The sequence below is a fragment of the Pleurodeles waltl genome, chromosome 9 (genome assembly GCF_031143425.1).
Source record: "Pleurodeles waltl isolate 20211129_DDA chromosome 9, aPleWal1.hap1.20221129, whole genome shotgun sequence".
NCBI classification, from domain to species: Eukaryota; Metazoa; Chordata; class Amphibia; order Caudata; family Salamandridae; genus Pleurodeles; species Pleurodeles waltl.
Window position 1 is genome coordinate 1,058,423,297 of NC_090448.1, and position 26,553 is coordinate 1,058,449,849.

Genomic DNA, 26,553 nt, shown 5'->3' on the forward strand with positions numbered 1-26,553 from the left:
ATCCTGGCCCTCAGAATTAAGTTGTGATAGGACTGCCCCTACTCCTAATTCAGATGCATCAGTTTGGACATAGAATTTTTTTGAGTAACAAGGGCTTTTCAGGACAGGTGCAGAGCACATGGCCTGCTTCAGCTCCTCAAAAGCTTTCTGACAGTTTGCTGTCCATAATACTTTTTTAGGCATTTTCTTGGATGTGAGGTCATTAAGAGGGGCTGCAATGGAGCCATAGTTCTTAATGAACCTCCTGTAATACCCAGTGAGGCCTAGGAAGGCTCTCACCTGAGTCTGAGTGGTAGGGGGAACCCAATCAATAATAGTTTGGATTTTCCCCTGAAGTGGTGTAATCTGTTCCCCACCAACAAGGTGTCCCAGATAAACCACCTTACCCTGCCCTATCTGGCACTTTGAAGCCTTGATAGTGAGGCCTGCCTTTTGCAGGGCCTCCAAAACTTTCCATAGGTGGACCAGGTGATCATCCCAGCTGGAGCTAAAGACAGCTATATCGTCCAAATATGCTGCACTGAAAGCTTCCAGCCCTTGTAGGACTGTGTTCACCAACCTCTGAAAAGTGGCAGGTGCATTTTTCAAACCAAAAGGCATTACAGTAAACTGGTAATGTCCTCCAATGGTAGAAAATGCAGTCTTAGGTTTAGCATCTTCTGATAATTTGATCTACCAATACCCTGCAGTCAAATCAAAAGTGCTTAGATACTTGGCAGATGCCAGTGTATCTATAAGCTCATCTGCCCTGGGTATAGGGTGAGCATCAGTTTTGGTTACCAAGTTGAGACCTCTATAGTCTACACAAAACCGCATTTCTTTCTTTCCATCTTTAGAATTGGGTTTTGGTACCAGTACCACAGGAGAAGCCCATGGACTGTCAGGGTGCTCAACCACTCCTAGTTCCAACATTTTCTGAACTTCTTGCTTTATGCAGTCCCTGACATGGTCAGGCTGCCTATAGATCTTACTTTTGACAGGTAAACTGTCTCCAGTATCTATAGTGTGCTCACACCAAGAAGTGGTGCCTGGCACAGTAGAGAAGAGTTCTGAAAATTGTCCTAGGAGATTTATGCAATTATCTTTCTGCTCAGCAGTAAGACAATCAGCCAAAACTACACCTTCCAGAAGAGCATCTTGTTCTGTGGAAGAGAAGAGATCAGGTAGAGGATCACTGTCTTCTTCCTGTCCCTCATCAGTTGCCATGAGCAGGGTGAGATCAGACCTGTCATAGTAGGGTTTCAGGCGGTTGACATGGAGCACCCTAAGGGGACTCCTGGCAGTGCCTAAGTCAACCAAGTAGGTGACTTCACCCTTCTTTTCAACAATTGTGTGGGGTCCACTCCATTTATCTTGGAGTGCTCTTGGGGCCACAGGCTCCAAGACCCACACTTTCTGCCCTGGTTGGTACTGAACCAAAACAGCCTTCTGATCATGCCATTGCTTCTGGAGCTCTTGGCTGGCCTGAAGGTTTTTACTGGCCTTTTTCATGTACTCAGCCATCCTTGATCTGAGGCCAAGTACATAATCCACAATATCCTGCTTAGGAGCTTTTAGAGGTTGTTCCCAACCCTCCTTTACAAGTGTGAGTGGACCCCTAACAGGGTGTCCAAAAAGAAGTTCAAAGGGGCTGAAGCCCACTCCTTTCTGGGGTACCTCCCTGTAGGCAAAAAGGAGGCATGGTAGAAGGATATCCCATCTCCTGCGGAGTTTTTCAGGGAGACCCATAATCATGCCTTTGAGAGTTTTATTAAATCTCTCCACCAGTCCATTTGTTTGTGGATGATAGGGTGTTGTGAACTTGTACGTTACACCACACTCCTTCCACATGGCCTTTAAGTATGCAGACATGAAATTGCTTCCTCTGTCTGATACTACTTCCTTTGGGAAGCCCACCCTGGAAAATATTCCCAGGAGGGCCTTTGCCACTGCAGGAGCTGTAGTGGTCCTTAAAGGAATAGCTTCAGGATATCTTGTGGCATGGTCCACTACCACCAAGATAAACCTATTGCCTGAAGCAGTAGGAGGGTCAAGGGGGCCAACTATGTCAACCCCTACCATTTCAAAGGGAACCCCAACCACAGGCAGTGGGATAAGGGGTGCCTTTGGAGTGCCACCTGTCTTGCCACTGGCTTGACAGGTTTCACAGGACTTACAAAATTCCTTTGGGTCCTCAGACATCCTAGGCCAATGAAACAGGGGAACAAGTCTGTCCCAAGTTTTCATTTGTCCTAGATGCCCAGCTAAGGGAATGTCATGTGCCAGTGTTAGGAGGAACTTTCTGTACTCCTGAGGAATCACTAATCTCCTGGCAGCTCCAGGTTTAGGATCCCTATGCTCAGTGTACAAGAGGTTGTCCTCCCAGTAAACTCTGTGAGAGTCACTGACATCCCCATTAGCCTGTTTGACAGCTTGCTGTCTGAGACCCTCTAATGTGGGACAGGTTTGCTGTGCCACACTCAGCTCCTCTCTGGCAGGCCCCCCTTCACCCAAAAGCTCAGCAGTGTCTGCTTCCAGCTCCTCTGGTGTAGGTTCTGCACAGGGAGGGAATTCTTCTTCCTCAGAATTAGAATCCACTGTAGAGGGAGGGATAGTAGGAAGTGGTTTGCTTCTACTAGCCCTAGCTTTAGGGAGCACTTGGTCCATTGTTCCAGGATCCAAGCTTCCCAGTCCTTTTTGCTTTTTGGCCTGAGCCCTTGTCAAAGCAAAAATATGCCCTGGGATGCCCAGCATTGCTGCATGGGCCTCCAACTCCACATCTGACCAAGCTGATGTCTCCAAATCATTCCCTAATAGACAGTCTACAGGTAAATCTGAAGCTACCACAACTTTCTTTGGACCAGTTACCCCCCCCAGTTGAGATTTACAACAGCCATGGGGTGGCTTTGTGTTATGTTGTGAGCATTGGTTACTTGGTACTGGTGTCCAAGTATGTGTTGTTCAGGGTGCACCAGTTTCTCAATCACCATTGTGACACTGGCACCTGTGTCCCTGTAGGCCTGGACCTCAACACCATTTATTAGGGTTAGTTGCTTGTACTTCTCCAAGTTATAGGGGCAAGCAACCAAAGTGGCTAAATCAATAGCCCCTTCAGAGACTAAAGTAGCCTCTGTGGTCTCCCTAATTAGACCAACCCCAACTAAATTACCAAAAGTGAGCCCAGCTACTCCCTTGGATTGGCTATTAGTAGGTTTGCTCCCACCACCACTGCTATTAGTAGGGACACTAGGTGTAGCAGTAGGGGTTGTAGTGGTAGGAGCTGTGGTGCCTTTCTTTGGACAACTGGGATCTGTTGTCCAATGGCCTTTTATTTTACATAAATAGCACCATGGTTTCTTTTCCTTGTTCTGATTAAAGGAGGATTTGGACCCACCACCCCCACCAGAGTGTTTTTGTGGGCCTGATGAAGACTCATTTTTAGATTTGTCCCCACCCTTGTCAGAAGACTTACCATCCTTCTTTTTGTTGCCATCTTTGTCACCCCCTGTATGAACTTTTCTGTTCACTCTTGTTCTGACCCATTTGTCTGCCTTCTTTCCCAATTCTTGGGGAGAGGTCAGATCAGAGTCCACCAAGTACTGGTGCAACAAATCAGACACACAATTATTAAGAATATGCTCTCTCAGGATCAAGTTATACAGGCTGTCATAATCAGTAACTTTACTGCCATGTAACCACCCCTCCAAGGCCTTCACTGAATGGTCAATAAAATCAACCCAGTCTTGTGAAGACTCCTTTTTGGTCTCTCTGAACTTTATCCTGTACTGTTCAGTGGTTAAGCCATAACCATCCAGGAGTGCATTCTTAAGAACTTGGAAATTATTAGCATCATTTTCTTTCACAGTAAGGAGCCTATCCCTACCTTTTCCACTAAATGATAGCCATAGGATAGCAGCCCACTGCCCTTGAGGGACATCCTGTACAACAAAGGCCCTCTCAAGTGCAGCAAACCACTTGTTAATGTCATCCCCCTCCTTATAAGGGGGAACTATCTTGTGCAGATTCCTGGAATCATGCTCTTTTGCAGGATGACTATGGGGAATACTGCTGCTGCCACCATGGGTATCTAAACCCAACTTCTGTCTTTCCTTCTCTAATTCAAAAGACTGTCTATCCAAATCCAGCTGTTGCTTTTTAAGCTTCAGTCTGGTTTGTTCCACCCTCAACTTATTGAGTTCCCTCTCTAACATTCTGTCATTAGGGTTGGTGGGAGGGACATTTCTAGAAACAGAGCTATGATGGGAATGAACAGAAGGAGACCTGTCCCTTACAGAAGCCACCCTAACAGCTTGGTTTACAGAAACATTACTACCAGTATGGTGAGAATAAACGCTTTTGCTATGATGTGAGACAACACTATTTATTTGGTGTGGCTCATCATCATTACCATCTATGCTAGATTGTCTAGTAATGGGCAGGCTAGGAAGTTTCTTTCCTGAATCTTTTCCTGGGGGAGTCCCTGAATCAGATTGGGAACTATTAGGTACTTTTTCAACAGATGGGGCACCTATGGCCTTATCCTGTTCTCTAAGCATGTTAAGTAACAGTTCCAAGGAAGGATTCTTCCCTACACTCAAACCTCTCTCTATACAGAGACTCCTTGCTCTTTTCCAGCTAAGGTTGTCATATGCAAGTTTGGACAGATCAACACTTTGGCCTGTGCCAGACATTTTTAGAGAGAGTTAAAGTGATAGAAAAAGAGAAAAAAGTTTTCAGAACTTTTTGGAAAGACAGAAAAAACTTTTTAAACTTTTAAGAATTTTTTGAAAGTTTAGAGGTACTTTTCAGCACTTAGAAAGGAGTGAAAAGAGGAAATGCAAAACTTTTTGGCTATGTGTATATACACTGACCTTGTTTTGTATATTTTTCTCTTATGAAAAGTACAATGACAAGAGTGGTAAGTAGTCTCAAGCACTTATCCCACCACTGCACAACCAATGTAGGAGGCTGGACTGGCTTGTAGTGAGTACCAAGGGGTACTTGCACCTTGCACCAGGCCCAGTTATCCCTTATTAGTGTATAGGGTGTCTAGCAGCTTAGGCTGATAGATAATGGTAGCTTAGCAGAGCAGCTTAGGCTGAACTAGGAGACGTGTGAAGCTACTACAGTACCACTTAGTGTCATATGCACAATATCATAAGAAAACACAATACACAGTTATACTAAAAATAAAGGTACTTTATTTTTATGACAATATGCCAAAGTATCTTAGAGTGTACCCTCAGTGAGAGGATAGGAAATATACACAAGATATATAGACACAATAGCAAAAATATGCAGTATAGTCTTAGAAAACAGTGCAAACAATGTATAGCTACAATAGGATGCAATGGGGAAACATAGGGATAGGGGCAACACAAACCGTATACTCCAAAAGTGGAATGCGAACCACAAATGGACCCCAAACCTATGTGACCTTGTAGAGGGTCGCTGGGACTATTAGAAAATAGTGAGAGTTAGAAAAATAACCCTCCCCAAGACCCTGAAAAGTGAGTGCAAAGTGCACTAAAGTTCCCCTAAGGACAAAGTAGTCGTGTTAGAGGAATAATGCAGGAAAGACACAAACCAGCAATGCAACAACTGTGGATTTCCAATCTAGGGTACCTGTGGAACAAGGGGACCAAGTCCAAAAGTCACCAGCAAGTCGGAGATGGGCAGATGCCCAGGAAATGCCAGCTGCGGGTGCAAAGAAGCTTCTACTGGACAGAAGAAGCTGAGGTTTCTGCAGGAACGAAAAGGGCTAGAGACTTCCCCTTTGGTGGACGGATCCCTCTCGCCGTGGAGAGTCGTGCAGAAGTGTTTTCCAGCCGAAAGAACGCCAACAAGCCTTGCTAGCTGCAAATCGTGCTTTTGGCGTTTTTGGACGCTGCTGGGGCCCAGGAGGGACCAGGAGGTCGCAAATTGGACCTGAAGAGAGAGGGGACGTCGAGCAAGACAAAGAGCCCTCACTGAAGCAGGTAGCACCCGGAGAAGTGCCAGAAACAGGCACTACGAGGATGCGTGAAACGGTGCTCGCCGAAGTTGCACAAAGGAGTCCCACGTCGCCGGAGACCAACTTAGAAAGTCGTGCAATGCAGGTTAGAGTGCCGTGGACCCAGGCTTGGCTGTGCACAAAGGATTTCCGCCGGAAGTGCACAGGGGCCGGAGTAGCTGCAAAGTCGCGGTTCCCAGCAATGCAGCCCAGCGAGGTGAGGCAAGGACTTACCTCCACCAAACTTGGGCTGAAGAGTCACTGGACTGTGGGGGTCACTTGGACAGAGTCGCTGGATTCGAGGGACCTCGCTCGTCGGGCTGAGAGGAGACCCAAGGGACCGGTGATGCAGCTTTTTGGTGCCTGCGGTTGCAGGGGGAAGATTCCGTCGACCCACGGGAGATTTCTTCGGAGCTTCTGGTGCAGAGAGGAGGCAGGCTACCCCCACAGCATGCACAAGCAGGAAAACAGTCGAGAAGGCGTCAGGATCAGCGTTACAGAGTTGCAGTAGTCGTCTTTGCTACTATGTTGCAGGTTTGCAGGCTTCCAGCGCGGTCAGCAGTCAAATCCTTATCAGAAGGTGAAGAGAGAGATGCAGAGGAACTCGGCTGAGCTCATGCATTCGTTATCTAAAGTTTCCCCAGAGACAGAGACCCTAAATAGCCAGAAAAGAGGGTTTGGCTACCTAGGAGAGAGGATAGGCTACTAACACCTGAAGGAGCCTATCAGCAGGAGTCTCTGACGTCACCTGGTGGCAATGGCCACTCAGAGCAGTCCAGTGTGCCAGCAGCACCTCTGTTTCCAAGATGGCAGAGGTCTGGAGCACACTGGAGGAGCTCTGGACACCTCCCAGGGGAGGTGCAGGTCAGGGGAGTGGTCACTCCCCTTTCCTTTGTCCAGTTTCGCGCCAGAGCAGGGGCTAAGGGGTCCCTGAACCGGTGTAGACTGGCTTATGCAGAATTGGGCACATCTGTGCCCAACAAAGCATTTCCAGAGGCTGGGGGAGGCTACTCCTCCCCTGCCTTCACACCATTTTCCAAAGGGAGAGGGTGTCACACCCTCTCTCAGAGGAAGTTCTTTGTTCTGCCATCCTGGGCCAGGCCTGGCTGGACCCCAGGAGGGCAGCTGCCTGTCTGAGGGGTTGGCAGCAGCAGCAGCTGCAGTGAAACCCCAGGAAGGGCAGTTTGGCAGTACCAGGGTCTGTGCTACAGACCACTGGGATCATGGGATTGTGCCAACTATGCCAGGATGACCTAGAGGGGGCAATTCCATGATCATAGACATGTTACATGGCCATATTCGGAGTTACCATTGTGAAGCTACATATAGGTAGTGACCTATATGTAGTGCACGCGTGTAATGGTGTCCCCGCACTCACAAAGTTCAGGGAATTGGCTCTGAACACTGTGGGGGCACCTTGGCTAGTGCCAGGGTGCCCTCACACTAAGTAACTTTGCACCTAACCTTTACCAGGTAAAGGTTAGACATATAGGTGACTTATAAGTTACTTAAGTGCAGTGTAAAATGGCTGTGAAATAACGTGGACGTTATTTCACTCAGGCTGCAGTGGCAGGCCTGTGTAAGAATTGTCAGAGCTCCCTATGGGTGGCAAAAGAAATGCTGCAGCCCATAGGGATCTCCTGGAACCCCAATACCCTGGGTACCTCAGTACCATATACTAGGGAATTATAAGGGTGTTCCAGTAAGCCAATGTAAATTGGTAAAAATGGTCACTAGCCTGTTAGTGACAATTTGGAAAGAAATGAGAGAGCAAAACCACTGAGGTTCTGATTAGCAGAGCCTCAGTGAGACAGTTAGTCACTACACAGGTAACACATTCAGGCACACTTATGAGCACTGGGGCCCTGGGTTACCAGGGTCCCAGTGACACATACAACTAAAACAACATATATACAGTGAAAAATGGGGGTAACATGCCAGGCAAGATGGTACTTTCCTACAATCGACAGCAGCTCGCAACACACAGTGGCACCAGCCCCTCCCTCTCTCCGCTGGCGAGAGGTCCCAGCCTCACCCCACGTGCGGCCGACGAAATATGAGAACCACTTCCTGGTATCCCCGTAAGGTCGGAATTTGCGATACCTACCTTAAAACGCCAATGGACACAACACGAGGGAAAGCTCACTTCAAAACTACACTGGTGGCATGCTGGCCTGGCGCGGCCGCGCGCTGAAGCTGAAATAACATCACCCAGCTACAAGGAAACACACATGCTGGCGCTGGGAACAATCACCACTAATATGGGCCAGGGGCGAGAACCAGGCTGTTATCTACAAGCGCCCCCCATTACCTACACGGTACCTGAATGGAACAGTACCCCATCGGACACGATTTAGGCACCGGTTGTGCCAAAACACTTAAAGTTGGGCCTCGCCCAGTATATCCTTTTTATTGGTTTCTATCATTTTTCTCTATTCTATCTTTCTTAGTAGGTGCTCTCATCACCAACTTCTCGGGCCATCATTATCCTATACATGCGGGACGGTAAACGGACGGGGGGTTAAAGCGGTGCGACAATATCATGCCGGGCGCTACAAGGAGCCAACATTATCCTCGGAGGCGGACCCTCAGGGCGATAGCCAACACAACGTAAAATGACACACAAGGATACAACATAATAACATGGAATGTAAAAGGCATGTCCGGTACAGTTAAGCGTAACAGGGTTCGGGCACACTTAAAACGCCATCATATACACATTGCTATATTACAGGAAACACACATCACTCCAGAAGATGCTAAATCATTAGAAAAATGCTGGGCAGGACAGCTATACACAGCAGGCACATCATCTTTCGTAAGGGGGGTTGTGATCTGGATAGCCCACGGGGTACCATACACTACAAAACATAATACAACAGACAGAGAGGGCAGGTATAGTCAGCTGATCGGCACATTGGATGGAGCACCTTTAGCGATTACTGGGTTATACGTTCCCAACGTTAAACAGAGCGAATTTCTACAAACCACCATATCAAACACCTTAAACATACCCAACATATGGGGTGGTGACATGAACTGCGTGCCACAAGTAGATATGGACAGATCACACCCCCCGCTGGTGGCTGCCCCACTAAGGAAAAACTCACAAACACTGCAATCCTGGATATCCGAGCGCCGACTGATCGATGTGTGGAGGCATCTCCACCCATTGGACAGGGAATACTCTTACCACTCACCTGTCCACCTCCTACACACCCATATAAACCTAATACTTTGTTCGCTCGAACTGACACACAAATTCACCAAAGCAGAATATACCGCCAGAGTGATCTCAGACCACAGCCCACTCATAGCACAAATCAAGTGGGGCAGACCACGCACATGCATTCCAACGTGGCGCTTGCAACCACAACTATTACTGGACCCCCCTTTCAGGAAAGAAATAGCCACCCAAATTGCCACATATTTCGCACTTAATAAGGGAACCACGAAGTCCAGGTCAACTGAATGGGATGCACATAAGGTGGTGGTTAGGGGCATATGCATGTCAATGTCCAAAGGGGTAAGACAAACACTGACAAACGAAATTCGAACGCTTGAGCAAAATGTGAGAACAGCAGAATGTAAATTCGCAGAGGGACAAATAGACAACGCGAGCCTCACAGCTACGCGCACAAAGTGGAAGGAAGCAGATCACCGCCTGAGACAATTTGACTATAAATATCATATGGCCCGTATGCATTCAGAGAGCGACAGACCGGGCAGACTACTGGCATGGCTCCTGAAGAGCGAGAGACATAGTGCTCCTATTGGGGCGATACGACTAAGCTCGGGAGCAATCATAAATACCCAAGCTGAGATAAATGCTGCCTTCAGAGAATACTAGAGCACACTATATAGAGCGCATACCACCCCAACACAAGAACAGCTTCGTAACTTCCTTAATGGAATACAAATAAAGCAACTCACACTAATACAAGCCGAGGAACTAGATAGACCAATCGACTTAGCGGAGGTGCAACAGGCTTTACGTCAGTTGACACAAGGTAAAGCACCAGGAGGCGATGGCCTTCCCATAGAATATTATAACACCTTCCAAACGCAAACACTAGCGCCATACTTTGAAATGTTGAGCGAAGCCCTAGAATGAGGTCAATTACCTGAATCGCAACGAGAGGCTATAATAGTGGTGTTGCACAAACCAGGCCGAGATCCAATGGATGTCCGCTCCTACCGACCTTTGTCACTATTAAACACAGATTGCAAAATACTAGGCAAAATACTAGCAAATCGCCTTCTCCCACTACTGCCGGCTCTGGTGCACCACGACCAATCAGGATTCATACCCGCCCGCAACACACATGTCAATATTAGGAACTTACTACGATTAATGGCAAGCACCCCTGAAAATGAAAACGGACGAGTAGCGGTATCACTGGACATTGAAAAAGCGTTCGACACACTGGGTTGGCCTTTTCTACTAAAAACACTTGAACTGATGGGCTTTGGCAAGGCATTCGTTGGGTGGATTAAAACATTGTACTCTGAACCGACAGCTAGAGTTAAAACAGGCGAAACTATATCTGAGAGGTTCAGAGTGGAAAGAGGTACAAGACAGGGATGCCCATTATCTCCACTGCTGTTTGCTCCTGCCATTGAGCCCCTGGCCGCCCGACTTCGTACGTATGCGTCCGACTGGGGCATTCAGGATGGCCCACAGCACCGCATAGACTCCCTATATGCAGATGATGCATTAATATTTCTACGTAATTATGCCACCTCCCTTCCTAGCATGCTTGAGCTGCTAGATCAATTTGGTACCATATCTGGGCTTAAGGTCAACTGGTCGAAATCCTGTCTATTCCCTATGCGGGCGATTCCAGACGCATGCCGCGGAGTCCATTCTCCGACTGAGCTACAATGGTGCTACACTACATTTAAATACTTGGGCATAAATATTTACCACAACCCCCAGGATCTAAAAGAAGGTAACCTAGGACGCGCGATCAGGGCCCTTCGCGGTTCCTTACCCTTCTGGTGCTCGCTCCCACTGTCCCCTCTGGGCAGAGTGGCCATTGCAAAGATGGTGGTCCTACCACGCCTACTATACTTCTTCTCCGCGCTACCATTAATACTCCCTGCCTCCTTCTTCAAATGCCTGTCCAGCATATTGTCAGATCTAATTTGGGAAAACGGCCGTCGTAGAGTGGCCCAAAACAAAATACACTACCCACTTGCACAAGGCGGGATGGGGGTACCACGACTAGAACTATACTATGCATCTGCCCAACTACAGTGGGTGCTTAAATGGATACACGATCCTGCAAATATAGAGGCACAAAGTATACACGGCGAATTAGGACACTCTAATATATTACGCCACCTGTCAAATAGAGACGACACAGGGCGCACGCAAAATATACTATTGCATAATGAGCAACGAATATGGCATAAATACGTGCTGCATGGAGACAAGACACCACAATACTCTCCCAAGATACCCCTGTTAGACATACCCAAATTCGAAATAATAACTGCAAAATTAGATTTATCAACCTGGCAGAAGAAAGGCATACAAACAGTGGGCGATTTATTAAACGACGGGCAAATACGCACATATGAGGCACTAGATGCCGCTCACAACCTAGGACGAGGCGATTTCATTAAGTTTGGTGCGGTGCGACAATTAATACGCACTACATGGAAATGCGGAAACAAAGAACCTACTGTAGCCCCAATCCTACACAAATTATTAAATAACCTGCAAAACCTGCCGAATATCTTGGGAATATATAGAACTCTGACCACACAATTCACACAAGGCCAAGAACAAGCTAAAAGCAGATGGGACCAGACCCTCACTTACACTCTCTCACAACATGAGTGGAACCAGGCTTTAACATCGATACACACAGTATCACGTAACCCCAGGCTAAAATACACACAGTTTAACTACCTACATCAGACATATCTATCACCACACCGACAAATGTTTCCTCAATCAACCCAGAGATGCCCAAGATGCGGCTCCAACGAAGCCACCTTCTTTCACATGACCTGGGATTGTCCTCCGATCCTGAATGCCTGGAACAACATAATAACTCAAATAACTGCGTGGCTCGAAATTCCATTGGACCTCAGCCCAACGCTATGCTTACTGGGAATAAGAGAAAGACCTAAAGGCAAAAAGCAAACACACAAATGTATAGACTTAGCATTAGTATTGTACAGACGATTAATAGCTATGCACTGGAAAGCCCCTAATGCTCCAGGGTTGTCACTCTGGCACACAGAACTATTGCGCTGGGCAAAAGCAGAGACATATACATTGCAGTCATTGCAGGATAGAGGGATCAAGGTGAAGGGCCTTACAACCTGGAACTCCTTTGTCACAACACTTGAAAGCAAGGACGATGAGCGCCCCCCCCCTGACCACAAAAACATAAACACTCAAAAAGATAAACGAACAACAGGAGTAATAGCAAGCAGTAAATAACTTAGAAAAATAACTAAGCATACCCCTAACACTTATCAGCTGGGAAAAAAATAAAAATAAATAAATAAATAGCCGAATAACACCACCACAACAATAAAGCAGTTCTTTATGGCTCCCTACAGCTGCCCCCTTTCCACGTGTTCTATCACTATTACACTTAACTTTCCTCTTTAGTTCCTACCTTTTTTCCTCTTTCTCAAACTATCTCCAAGTTTACTACCAGCAAATACCAAAATAGCCATGAATCGACTGTCACATTGGCACTACACATAAGCGAGCAATTCCAAATGTACTCATACTGCGCATGGAGAATGTTTCTAATTTGTTATTTTGTTTATCTTTGTTGTGTAATGTACAATAAATACAAATAAAAAGATGTTAAAAAAAAAAAAAAAAGAATGCAACTGATCTGTGCGCAGAAGGCACTGTCCAGGAGGTGGTCCCGTATCTCATCCACCGTAGGGCCCGGTGCCTATGCTAAATGGCATCTCCCCACCTGCATCCGGAAGGACACAATGGCACACCAGCAGAAGGCCCCGGCAGTGCCAGTCAGTGTGCAAGGTCAAAGATGGTAGCAGGGTATTATGGAGTGTGTGGTTCTGTACTGGGCATGTTTTGATTCCCGGGGAAGCCAGATGGAGAGTCCATCCTGTCTGAAGCAAGGCACCAGGAGACTAGGCCCCAGGCAGTCGGCTGGTGTTACTATCTTTCAGGGACCTGGATAGATTTCTACACCAAAGGCAGGCCTGTGACACCGTCTGTCCCTAGCACTTCCCCTGCTCTACCCACAGCAGCGTTTTGGGTCTATGTCGGGGCTAAAGGTCCTGTTTCAGGGCCGAAAGGCATCAACAACAGTCAGGGGCCCCAGTGGGTGCAAAGCAAGGCACAGAGGGCTGGGCCCTAGAGGTGGGCACAGCAGGTATCGAGCCGATTGCCAGCTCAGGCAGAGACAGCCGCCAGGTCAGAGAAGCAAGCTGGAGCGAGGCCCACAATAGTGACCACTCCCCTGTCCATCACCACCCCAGGGGTGGTGCCCAGAGTTCCTCCAGGTGGCCACTTGATTCTGCCATCGTGAATCCAAAGTGGGCAAAAGCCTTTGGAAGCATATGAGTTGCCAAGTAAAGCAGGTGACATCACAGCCCCCTTCGGATAGGTAGTCACCCTGCTAGGTGACCAATCCCCCTTTCTGGGCTATTTAAGGGCTCCCCCTCTTGGGTGGGTCCTCAGATTTGACGTGCAAGATTCCAGCAGGATTCCTCTGCAACATTTACTTCACCTTCTGGCTACTGGAACTGCAACTGGACTGTCCAGGAACCGACAATCTGCATCCACAGCGATGACTCTGCTTGCAACATTGTTTCCACGGCTCTTTCCAGCGAGTATGGCCTTGGGGAACTCTTTGAACTGTTTTGTAGAGGGAGACGGTCCTAGAAACTAAGGTTGGGACAGAACCAGTTGCAGGATTGCCTCCCAAGATACTCCAGGAGCAAAACTGAGAGGTATGGTACCCCCCCCACGGCTGCTCAGGTGAATGCAAATGGCAAGAGGGGGCCAAGTCCTGCTTCAATTTCTTATGTTTCTTCTTTGTAATACCAAAAGATTTAGATCTCGACAAAGACTGGCATCTGTGATTCTTGGAACAAGATCAGGACTGGGACAGAACATTCAACTTGAACTGCAAATGTGATCGATCTCGTTGTGGAGTGTTGCCATATTTGGCGATGTACAGCTTCACCTCACGGTCTGGGATGGCATCCGGGTTCATCGACATGCAGTCTCGACAGGTCTTAGAGTCATGATTTGACCTCAGGCACATCTGATGGGGATTTGTCATAGACATATGTTTGCAATTTTGGCGGTGACATTCCTTTGCATACTGTAAAATTTTATTTGAACAAAAGTTATTCAGGTAAGTCTCTTTGAGAGATAAGAGAGAGCTCTGGACCTGCATTTGGTGATGCTGAAAGAAAGGAACTGACATCAGCAAGATGGAGTAGCACCCATATAGGCCTGCTTGCCATTTCCAGAGCAGAACGACGTCAGTGCAGAGCTACACGTCGCTACCTCCTGCCAGGCAGAGATATTGCTGAAAAGTTTCCGGATCCAGTCTGGCCTGGGGAAATAATCAAAAGGTGAGGAATCTGCAGCTAGAAGTCTTTATCAGAAATTCGTCCAGTAGCAAGGAACAGCAATCCTCTTACAACTCCTTATTTAGGGTTGGGTTCACAGTAAAGGAGTCTATCTTCCCATGCCAAACTGAACCAGCCAGCCATCTTTCTGGTGTTCTGATCCTCAATCTGCTTTGTCAGGGCAAGCAAAGTTGAGAACTCCGTCTGAGATTTACAAAACTATGCCCTCCTGTGGCTCTAATAGCAACCCAAACTCTAGTACTCAGTCTTATTCAAAATGCTTGGTGTGTAGCAGGAATTATGGACCTGAGAACCAGTGCATCACTGGGGGTCCCTAGGTCTGACATTTCGTACTGTACTTGAGAGGTCTCTCGTCATGAGGTATCTCCTCCTTGGCTGGAGGGAAGGTGGGTAGCCCGAAAATGAACCAGGACTATGTCCATTTTTCTATAGCAGTACCATCATTGTCTAACAATCTGTCAATTACTACAAAATCCCTTACGCCTACCACCTCCAGTTCAACTATGTCCTTAACCTGGGGCATCACCATTGCCATTACTTGGGGAATTTAATATTCCCCAAGTAATGGCAATGGTGATGCCCCAGGTGAAGGACACAAAAATATAACTCCTGGCCAACAAAGTATCATGGAAAACAGGGGCCGGATAAAAGGCAAGGCCAAATGCTACACCCTCCTCCCAGATCCCAATGCACACATTCAAATTTCATATTGCAAGACAAAGTTTATCATTTAAACCTGAAATATCTTAAACTAAGAAACCGCAAATTGTAACTTACAGTAAATAGCCACCATAACTGCAAACTGTGCCATGACCTTCCATGACTTCAAATACGACATCATGTTACCATAAACAACATCAATTACATCACTAGAGAAATCACACATAGCCTCCAATGCCACAGCTAATCGCATCACTAAGAGCATAGATGCCACTCATCAAAATTGTGTAAAGATAATGAATTCTATGTCAGGACATGAAAAGAGGATTATGCCTTCTAGCTTCACTTTAGTTTACCTGGTTTTGACGCCCAAACTAACACTACAGCGGTGTATGTAGTTCAGGCATAACCATTAAAAAAAACTCAGTGTGAGGGAAAACTATCATGGCAGAGGGTCAAATTCCTCCCAAGGCTAAAAGAAAAGCAGAGCAACCATATGCAATAGATGCCTTTCACAGGCTTAGAAAGACATCCACAATATGCGCAAAAAAGCATGCAAGAGGAAAAATAAGGCCAAGATTATTAGGTTAATGGGAGGTCAGCCAGCATGGTCACCCCTAATCCTGGGCATTGCCCAGTTCCTATCCCCATCATTAATGATGATACAGACAGAAATGTCTCTCCAGGAGACTGGGACAATAGTTGTGATATGTGTAGCCAGAGTGCCCAAGCCCTGACCAAAAGCACTGCAAGTCTCAAACATAGGTGGGCCTGTAAGATGATCCACCTTCATATATGCTGGACGTTAAGGATTTATATCATCCTTGTTCGGCAGAATGGACCCCAGCAGAATAGGTAGCCCAGTATGTGGCAAGCCACCCAAGAAAACCACTGGATAAGGAGAACAGAGGATACCTCAGGGCTTAGTGCCCCTGCCCTACAATGAAAGTCAAGGTGGGGGCGACTCCTGATACCGATAGGCGGGAAGGCCACATTCCACACAAAGTTTTTCGAAGAGGGCACTAACAGGTCCTAGGACAAGCTGCTGGGTATCTCAAGATCCTTGACAAAGATATTTGACATGTTCGAATAGGGCATCCTCATATTCCTTAAGACACTGTCAGGATGGATGCAGAAGGTAATCATTTTCCTTAGAAATTCAAAAGTGTTATTTTTCACAGAGAGAAGCTTGTCATCCCTGAAAAAGGTGTACCTGAAGCAAGGTTATGTTGTCATTTCATAAGCTGGTCTAGGAGTCCATCGGGGGTTGTTTGAGGAACCTTTTGTCAACGAACAGGGGGAATAGATTTCCACATTGCCTCATTAGGTAAGGCTCAAGCTTCTATCACAATTTTCTGGACAGCAGGTTTTTGGAAGGACTGGGAGAAGAATAGGGTGTTCTGCTGACTGCTTTCCAAGCAGGACCCTCCAAGAGGACAGACAGAGAGGACAATCACAGGACCAGAGTTTACTGGTTTCACCTCTGGAGGATACTTGGATCCCTTATTCCAAGATAAGCGTTTCTGATAGAGTTCTAAGGCTTTCCAAGGCAATGGAGAAAACCCATGCAACTAACTTCTCAGACATAGGTTCAGCGTTAGCACTTCTGGAGGTGATGGCAAGGGCGATTGCTGACTTGGTGTCCCCCCTCCCACTCCTCCTCAAGGATTAATGGGCAACATCCTACTAATGGAACGAGTCAGACATCAGCAGACTAAGCTGGGGTATCAGGTGAGGAGAGCTGTCTACTGAATGAAGGTTGTCAGAGGGAGAGCTTGCCTTACATTTCAGCTGCTTGGAGCTCCGGACTAGTTTATGTGTAGTCAAACCATGTTGTGGTATATCTGCTGGGTCACTAGAACAAGTCAACTGATTGGCTGTCCAGTTATTTCCGGGACATCAGCATGTGGAAGCTTCATCCGAACATGTTTCGGGTCTCATTGAAAAATGGGGCCCTTCTGCATGGATATAAAAATAGCGTAAATACACATAAAATACAAACGTAAGATAATGTTAAAAAATATATATGACAGTATAATATTGTTATTAAGTATTTATATTTTTAAATAATTTCTTTCGACGTAACATTATTTTCTATGTAATTTTATTTGAAATCCCTATCACTATGATGTTCTATGGGAGGGTGTTCAAGTACCAGTGCTGGACTTATTACAAAAGTGTAATTTACTACAAACAAAGTAGTAAAGCTACTCAAAAGTGCAGTTCGAAAATCAGGCCCTCTGTATTTTATAGGACATGTTTACTCAGGTGCAACTAACATTAAAACAATGTTTTTTTTAAAAAAATGGTTTACTATATACAGTAAGTGAAATATTGAAAAATACTATTTGACTGTAGCTTTGTTTTCTTATAATCAGTTATGGCTACAGAAATCAGAGCTCTGTTAGCAAGGCAAAATTAACAAGGTGCACTGAGTGAAATTATAGCAATCAGAATTTACAATTGATACTTACTACAATTAGAAAGTCAATAAACAGTATGATGCAAGACTAAATAAGTCACTGCCTGCTAGACAGAGATTGCAATATTCTTTCATTGCATTTAAAATGCTTTGGTTTGCTTATCTTTCACCAATACACTGCTAATTAACTAGTGAGCTACAGCTAAGATCGGGCGTTTGACTTTTTTCCTCACTAATTTAGCAATGGCCAACTATGTGGAGCTCTACAGGAGCTTGTATTATGATGGCCTTGCTATAAAAATAGAAAAACATTTAACAGGTTCTTGTGAAAGATGTATTTATAAACCACTTCCCTTTGTGCAATGAAAGCACCCAAACATGTAAAGAGAAATCACTTCTTTTTTTGACCCCATTAGCTTTTTTGCCCCCGCATGGATCTGCACAAAATCAGCCTGCCAGTCCTTTGCTGTCTAAGTTACTGATCTCACAAATTTCATGCAAATCTGTGCACGAGGTCAAACGACAGATTTGTAAAGTGCGCTACATACCCATGAGGGTATCAAGGCGCTGGGGGGGGGGGGGGGGGGTGCTGCTACTGCTCGAAGAGCCATGTCTTGAGGAGTTTTCTGAAAGAAAGAAGGTCCTCGGTCTGTTGTAGATCCGATGGGAGGGTGTTCCAGGTCTTGGCGGCGAGGTACGAGAATGATCTGACGCCGGAAGATTTGCGCCGGATGTGGGAGATGGAGACAAGGGCGTGTCAGAATCAGGAATAATGATGGAGACGGCAAGGCCTAGAAGCGTTGCATTAGAGCAGGTGTTGAGGAAGGTCTCAGTCTTGCGAACTGCTCTGGATCCAGCAAAGGATCCCTGGGGTATGGCTGGCGCTGAGTGTGAACCCAGCAGCACAGAGCGCCTTCGCCCTTGGGCCTGAAGGCGCTCCAGAGGGGCAGGGCTGGCCAAATATGAGGGGCATGGCCTCATAAAACTCTTTCAGCCAGACAGGGGTTTCTCCAGCTCTGGGAAAGTCCAGAAAGTGCAGAGCCTACCCGGATTTATGTGTGGGGCCTAGAGCGCCAGCGCTCCTGTGGCTTGTCAGAAAACTTCAAAGCACACAGTAAAGTCGAAGATCACTTCTTGAGTTTGTGGGACTCACCCAACTTCCCCAATTTGAGTGCGACAACGACCATTGGAATGTGCTCCATAAATGATCCCAAGACCTAACGTCGGCGGCAAGGAGCTTCTGGGAGCGCTCCCTCAGCGCCTTGGGGTGCTTAACATGCCTGTCCTCGCAGGCCTTGGATTTGTGGTCCCGCTCTAAGCACCACAACAACCCACCAAGTGGGTGGTCTGTCACCAACATCTGCTGGTGAGTGGCCCCACATGGTTTAAAACCAGCTGATTTCTTAACTCACATACCTTCACACCAGGAGAACATTTTGAAAAAAGGTCAACAAAAAGTCACTTACTGGAGCACAAAGGAAAGAACTGACATCAGCACACGGAGGTAGTGCCCATTTTGGTACAGCACCCGTCACTTCCAGTGCAGAAAGCGCCACGTGGAGCCAAACAATCCCACCTAACCCAGGAGTACTGCTTGAAACATTTTCCGCATCCAATCTGACGCCTGGGGGGAGGTTTCTAAGGTAAGGAACCTGTGCCTAGAAGTCTCTATGAGATGTACTTATTTTTAACATCTTCATCATCAACTGGAGCACCTCTTTAAATGCAATGTTCTCAAAAAAAGCTTAACGGATTTACGCTAAATAGCAATCCGCACACATTCTGCATACATTCTAAAGTTTGTGCCAAATTTTGTGCAATTCCATTGAGACATTTTTTCTGCAGCAACAACGGAAGTTTCCTATGGGAATAAACATGAGAAATGTTAATTCCCATGCAATGTTTTCGAGGCACATTTTTGATTGGTCACCCAGAATATTTCCAGGAACGAAATGAGGTGGGTAAACTTTTTTATGGAAGTTTCATGAAGATTCATAAAACTGTGCCAAAGTTATTAGCAAAACACAAAATGCTCTTCCTATATACATTATGTTTTGCAGAGGCAGTCCTTGTGTCCTCTGTATGTCTTTCACCTAAATATTTTAGGATCACAGTGATCTGAAGGAAGATTTACAGGACAAGATACTGTTCATGATTATAAAATATGCCCAAGATAGTTTTTTCAGCTGTGAGGTTCATTGCTGCACTGTCAGCCAACCATAATAACTGTAATTAATATAGCTACATCAATGGACAGGGAAAGGGCAGAGGCATTTAACTTCATTTCACAAATCAAGAGTCAAATGTAACACTTTTACCTTTACAGGCATACACAGCACAGACTTACCTGAGAAGGGAGAAGGGTTGAGTCTGGAAAATCAGCAAATCATTACAGTGACCCTAATCCAAAAATAAAAATAAACAACTGGTTAAATCCAAAAGATTGGTAGTGTTCATATTTCAAGAAAAAAGTTACCTATCTAGAAACATCTGAGCGCTTAGTCCTATTGTTCCCCAATCCTTCACCACATGTTGAAAATATGCCATAAGATGTGCTAAAGCCATGTATGATGAGGCTAGAAGTGCATTTTTCTCTACTTATGTAGCCTAATCAAAATTCACATCCACACTCAGCTGGCAACATGCATGCTCTTTCTTTACTATCTACCAAAACATAAATCTAATTGGGTCGGGGGTGTAAACGTGGATGTTGAATTGTTCTGAATGGTGGAGGATTAAAACTAAGGGAACAGGCACACTCCAGAATCATAAACTCAGCGTCTCCACCCCACATGCATAGAACATTAACAGATCCTTACATCTGTTAAAAGGAAGTACCACAGAAAACATACACAGACTAAATCCAGCACGAGTTCCATCTAAAGATAGCAAAGTCTTAGCAGTATTTTGTTTTCCCGTTCCACTGGCTTAAAAGGTGGTTACTGCAACAAGGCCAATGCAGAACTTTAATACAAGTAAGGAAAGCAAATGCTTTCTGTGCACTGTTTCTGTATAGCCCATCAAGGTCAACCAGATTGGATAGGCTACAACTTTAGTTGGTCTCAATAAATGACTGAGGCCTCAGTGGCAGAAACTACTCTAGCTGATTTTGTATTGAGAACTACTGACTGCTGTTATTGCAATAAATGTGGCTGTAACATAACAGTGAAATTAGGCATTAAGAAGAGTAGCAAAGGAGTTATACTAAGTTGCTCCTTCCCCAAGGTAGTCTTTCATGGCCCACCTAAGTATAATAAAAATGATTTTGCAATGATAGATGTAGCAAGCATCTGTTTTTTTAAAACTCTGTGTGGCATTAGATTCCCATATAGCATTTTACCCAGTGTAATGCTCTGTGTAAATTGTTAATGAGTGCCTACCTTTTAATATAAAGTAAGCTGAGTTTGGCCAGCTGGGCTAAGGGCCTCTGAGAAGGTTGAGTTTAATATGTGTTCACGCACTTGCAAACAAACTAGCACACTTATAGTGCGAGTAAGGAAGATTATTTTCTTACTCAGCCGGTCATCTGTGCACAGGTACTTCTATGGAGACAAGGTCCAGTTTAAATTTTATGTGGCCTGGCTCATAGAGCTAATAAGACCTTATAACGCAATGGGATCCTAAAAGAAGTTACACCTTTCCTTTTGGGTTAAGGAGTATAAAGGCCTATTGAACGTGCCTGGCACTCTTTGAAGCATTCCAGCTTTGAAACAGACTTCTCTCAGTCAAGGGAGATCCACTGAAGGGCATATCCATTACTGAGGCCTGCATGTCACCAGAAAAGCCTGTAGATCTCATCCAAGTGTGATGCTGAACCATCACACTAGTGCCAACTGCTCTGCCCAAGCAGTGGGTAGTGTCCAACCTGGAACGGATAATGTATCTGGCAGCATCCTGGCCATCCTGGATGGTCTGAGCCTGGTTGGTCCAAAACTCCTAAAGGACTGCTGGTAAGATCTTGTTAACCATGTCCCATAAAATGTGGATATATCTCACCATCAAGTGGCTGGCACTCACTGACCAGAGGCTTTTCATAGTAGGGAATGAATCAGGTTAACTCTCCTTGTGGAAGCCTGAACCACCAGACTTTCTGGTGATGTAGGGTACTGCGTCAAGTAATCATAGAGTCTATCGCCAGCCTCTGGTGCCTGGCTAGCTGCCTGTTCTCTGGTGGACGGGCACAAGACTTAAGACTAGTAGCCCAATGACAAGTTAGCCTTACTTCCATGTAAGGCATGTCTATGTCTAACACCTCCACTGCAGGTCTTATCACTACAGCAAAAGAAGCACTAATTTCTGTAGATGGTCCAGGGGAAGTACACAATCCAGTGTACAGAGAGGTGTCCAACCCACTGACCCTCTGCAAATCCATGTACAGACTGTCATCATTATAGTATGTGGGGGAATAATGCCCATCATCCCCACTGTCATCTCTTTATGCTGGTTGACTCTGATCAGACTTGTTACCAAAATGTTGCTGGAGGGCAACTCCAAGGTAAAGACACGGTTCTCTAAGTTGGAGTGAAATGAGACCGGGTGTGTCAGTATGGCTTTGGGACACAATCTCTATTAGGGTTAAGACAACTTTGGCTCAGAGGATGGATAGAACTACTAGGGGAAGGTCTTTTTTTTCCAGCTCTGGTTATGATGTCAAAGGGACCAGTGTGGATTTTGGTGCTGGGCTGAAGTTGGCTCCAACATTGGAGAAGAGCCTGAGATGGGTTCAGACGGCACAGATCACACTGAGAAAGAACCTGCCAGTGGTAACCCGAATGGAAATCTTAATTGGTTCATGGGGCCCAAAGGTGATCCAGAAGGAAATGGAAGAGTGCCAAAGATGGCCTCTTTAAAATTCTCAATCTGTTTCAACATCGCTGATGGCCCTGGAAACTCAGGGTGCAATGGGATAAGCAGTAGAATCAACTCCTCAGCATAGGACCATACGCCATATCGAGAGGCACCTCGATGTCCTCATGACTTCTCTGGGTGACAGTTTTTGCTTCAAGGAATAATGTTTTTGAATTTGTCAGAGCGTTATTTTTTTTCCTCTTAATTAGTGAATGGTCACATCCATTAGAAATTAATGGTTGCTGCCAGCTTCATAGCCAGACTTCTACTAAACCAAAAGAAAGAGTTACTTATCTCCTGTAAAAATGTTTCTCATGGATACTTTATCTACCTGAAAGTCAACTGTTGAACAACCCCATGTATCAGACTGGATCCAGAAACTCCAAGTTCACACGAAACTGGTAAGAGGAGCTGGCTTCATATCAATGCCAGATGACACCACCAAACCCATACAGTGCCTACCCAGGGGCAATGTCAGTTTCCATTCATTTTTCCAACCCTTCGAGGTGAGAAAAAGAGACATTGTTAAGAGACGGAGTATAGTGCAAAACTCTAATTGGGACCTTATTCTTTATCCATTTATTGCATTCCTCCGACTGGGAGGCCGGTAGGATTAGTGTGGAATCTGCAGGTATCCACCAGAAAGATTGTTACATAAGGTAAGTTACTTTTTCTTCTGATAGATACTTCCACCTGGAGACACCCTGTCTGCTGAATATAGTGCATAGCAATACCTTCCCCAAAGGAGGGTTAATGGATGATTAAATGAGGAACTCTTGCAGCAAAGACCTTATTAATTGTACATCCATGCGTACCACTGAATCCAGACAGTAATCATTGGCAATGGTGCCCCAGAATGCCACCACGTTGCTGCCTTGAAAATCTTCTGAGGCAGAATACTATGACATTGGCATTGGTAAAGACAGCTCTGATTCCCATAAGTGGCTCCTTCTTGACAGGGGCATAACAAATCTTGATTCGAAGGAAGATCCAGAGGGATAACATTGGCTTCTGAACTGCTTTTCCTGTCTTACTGCCACAGTATCCAACAAAAATTGATAATCTACTCTGGTGAAATTGCTACGGTCAAGTTAAAAACTGTTCTTTCCATTCCTAGAATCTGAGCAATGCAATTGTTTTGCTCCCTTTTTGAGATAGAGCAGGGCAAAAATAGTTGGTAGAGTGATGGACCGGCCCAAATGGAAAGGAGTCACCATTTTAGATAAGAAAGCTGCCCAGGTTTGCAACACTAGCTTGTCAGGGAGAAAGGCTGTGTATGGTGACCGGCCACTCAGGTCCTGCAACTCAGTGACCTATCTCACAGGGTGCTCTCTACCAAGAACACTGTTTTCACGGTTAATAACCATAACTGACAACTGTGAAGAGGATTAAAAAGAGACTCAATCAAAACAGCAAAGAAAGGTTAAAATCCCACTAGGGCATAACAAAATAAGTTGACAAATACATATTGATCAGCCCCTTAAGGAACCACATCACTATGGAGGCTTTCAAAAAGGAAAGTTGGTCTGGGAAACGGGAACCCTGACAATGCAGAAAGGTACCTTTTCACAGTGTCCATTGCACACCCTCTCTGAGCTAAAGAGAGTGCAAACTACAGGACCTGAGACATCATGCTTGGAAAGGGTCCACATTGTTGTCTATGCACCATGACACAAAACTGTTCTATCTTCCAGAACATGTAGATTTTGTGGAGATGCGATTGAGTTGGCAGGATAAAGTCCACAAACTCTGTTGACAGCTGAAAGAAGCTTAATTAACCTGCTCAATATCCAAGCATGAATGTGGGGACCTCAGAGACTGGGATGTAGTACCCCCGCCAGCTGGAAGAGAAAGTCCGCACTGGATGGCAGCCGGTGTGGGGGAACAAATGGAGATACATACATACAACAAGGGCAACCTTATCTGACCACAAGGATTAGGGCAACCAATACTGTAATGCAATAGTTGTCCCACAGGATTCATTCTGTCATATATAATATAAGACACTTTACAACCTCCAATGGATGAAAAATAACTCCAGAATACTTTGGAAGAAAGATAGTATCTATATGTCTACAATATCTCCTGGTGATCTGCAATTGTTACACAACCAACATTCCAACTTAGAATGACTAGTAGAGTCTCCTCAGGTCACCTGAGTTACGCACCAGAATGGAAAAAGAAGAACAATTAAGTGTTTGTATTGAAATCATACCATATTCAACATAGGTTACACCTAGATTCATTCTACTCACCTGTACGTTCATGAGTAACAGGGTGCTTCATGATGTCATCATTTAAAAGAATCACGTACTGCAGTATAGCCAAGAACATCAATTAACACATGGTTGAAAAAACACCTCAAGCTACCTTCATAGTGTAGGCATGCCACCTGAAATCAGTTTGTGCACTTTGTCATATCAGTCTCAGTAAATCTACTGTATAGGTGACACGTCACCATTATATTAGTAGAACATCAGGTCCTAACATGTCTTGATCACCAAGTATCACTAACCAGGGCCTATCTTGACCCAGTACCTAGCGTGGTTACTGGAAACGTTTATCCAACCCGCTAGCATACTGTATGATATGTATTAACCCCTACGGTGCCTGGGACGAGGTGGTCTCGATCTCACACACAGTTCCTGTGTGCCTGAGACGAGACCACCTCGTCCTGCAGCGGGCCCACGGGGGAGCACTAGCGTTCTCCCTATGGGCCTCCCACCCACACCTCCTGTCAGGGAAGGAAGGGGAATTGCTTCCCCTTCCACCCCGATCCCCCTGATCCTAACCCCGTGATGTCTAATGACGTCAGCACACGATTGCGTGCTGACCTCATCAGAGGTCAACTCCCATTGCGCTGGAAGCATGCTTCCAGCGCGATGTGGAGGAGAAATGCTTAGCTTTTCTCTTCTGCTTGGGGGGGGGAGGGGACTTGGGGACTGGGGGAGAGGGGGTGCCGGCAGAGGCATGAAAGGAAAGGCCTTTCCTTTCATGTCTCTGTAAACAGACCTGGGGGAGGGGGGGATTTATTTTAGGCTATTTCTGCCCACCTTGCAGGCAGATCGGCCTAATTTTCTTAGGTCAATCTGCCCCCAAGGTGGGTAGAAACCACTAGACACCAGGGATTTTGTTTGCACCAATTTCATGCAAGGGGAGTGACCCCTTAGGCAAGGGTCGCTCTCCTGAGGGGCAAATTTATTTTAGGCCATTTCTGCCCCCCTTGGGCAGATCGGCCTATTTTTGTAAGGCTCATGGGGGGGACGGGGTTCCGAAAGCCTACTAGATGCCAGGGGAAAAACTAGTGGGCTGGTGGCTACCAACCAGTAAGGGCATGGTTATGACCCCACCCCCAACTGAAGGGGGTAACAGTCTTTCAGCTCTCCCTTGTACCATGTTGGGTTTTGGTTTTACATTTGGGCCATAGGAGCTTGTCTAACTCTCACAATCGTTCCACTTGGAATGGTGAGGGCTGCACTTTTAGGACTTTGGGACGCTGCCATGTAGAAAAATCCACAAGACCTAGACACATCTGAAAACTAAACATCTGGGTAAGTCCAGGGTGGTGTGCTTCACATTCACCCTGCACCATTTCTTACCCACAATGCACTGCAAACTGCCAATTTTGCTAGAAATCAGACATTTTCCCTCATTTTTCTGATGGAACCTTCCGGAATCTGCAGGAATCCACAAAATTCCTACCACCCACCATTGTCGCATGTATACCGATAAAAATTCTGCCCCACTTGTCAGCCAAAAAATAATTTTTTTTCAAACTGTCCTTTTGGATCCGCTTTGGTTCCCCTTCAAATTTCACAAGTTTTTGGCTCTTGATTGTCACAGGCACTTGGGCCCACCTACACAAGTGAGGTATCATTTTTACCGGGAGACTGAGGGGAACGTTGAGTGGTAGGAAATTCGTCCCGGTGATCCCACAGAGAATTGTGGAAAAATGTGATTTGATTGCTAAATTTGAGCTTTGCTGGGTAAGTAAACACAGGGGGATCTACGCAAGTCACACCTCCCTGGACTCCCTCGGATG

At 45.8% G+C, this 26,553-nt stretch overlaps 1 protein-coding gene across 2 annotated transcripts in view; it reads right to left on the reverse strand.

The window, feature by feature from the left end:
* The window catches only part of KLHDC1 (kelch domain containing 1), a 1,015,549-nt gene that overhangs the window by 69,882 nt on the left and 919,114 nt on the right, over positions 1–26,553 (reverse strand). For both annotated transcript variants that reach the window (XM_069208699.1, XM_069208698.1), the window contains one exon: positions 20,011–20,063. In XM_069208699.1, the coding sequence (XP_069064800.1) occupies positions 20,011–20,063 (53 nt within the window). The remainder of the gene's footprint in view (positions 1–20,010; positions 20,064–26,553) is intronic.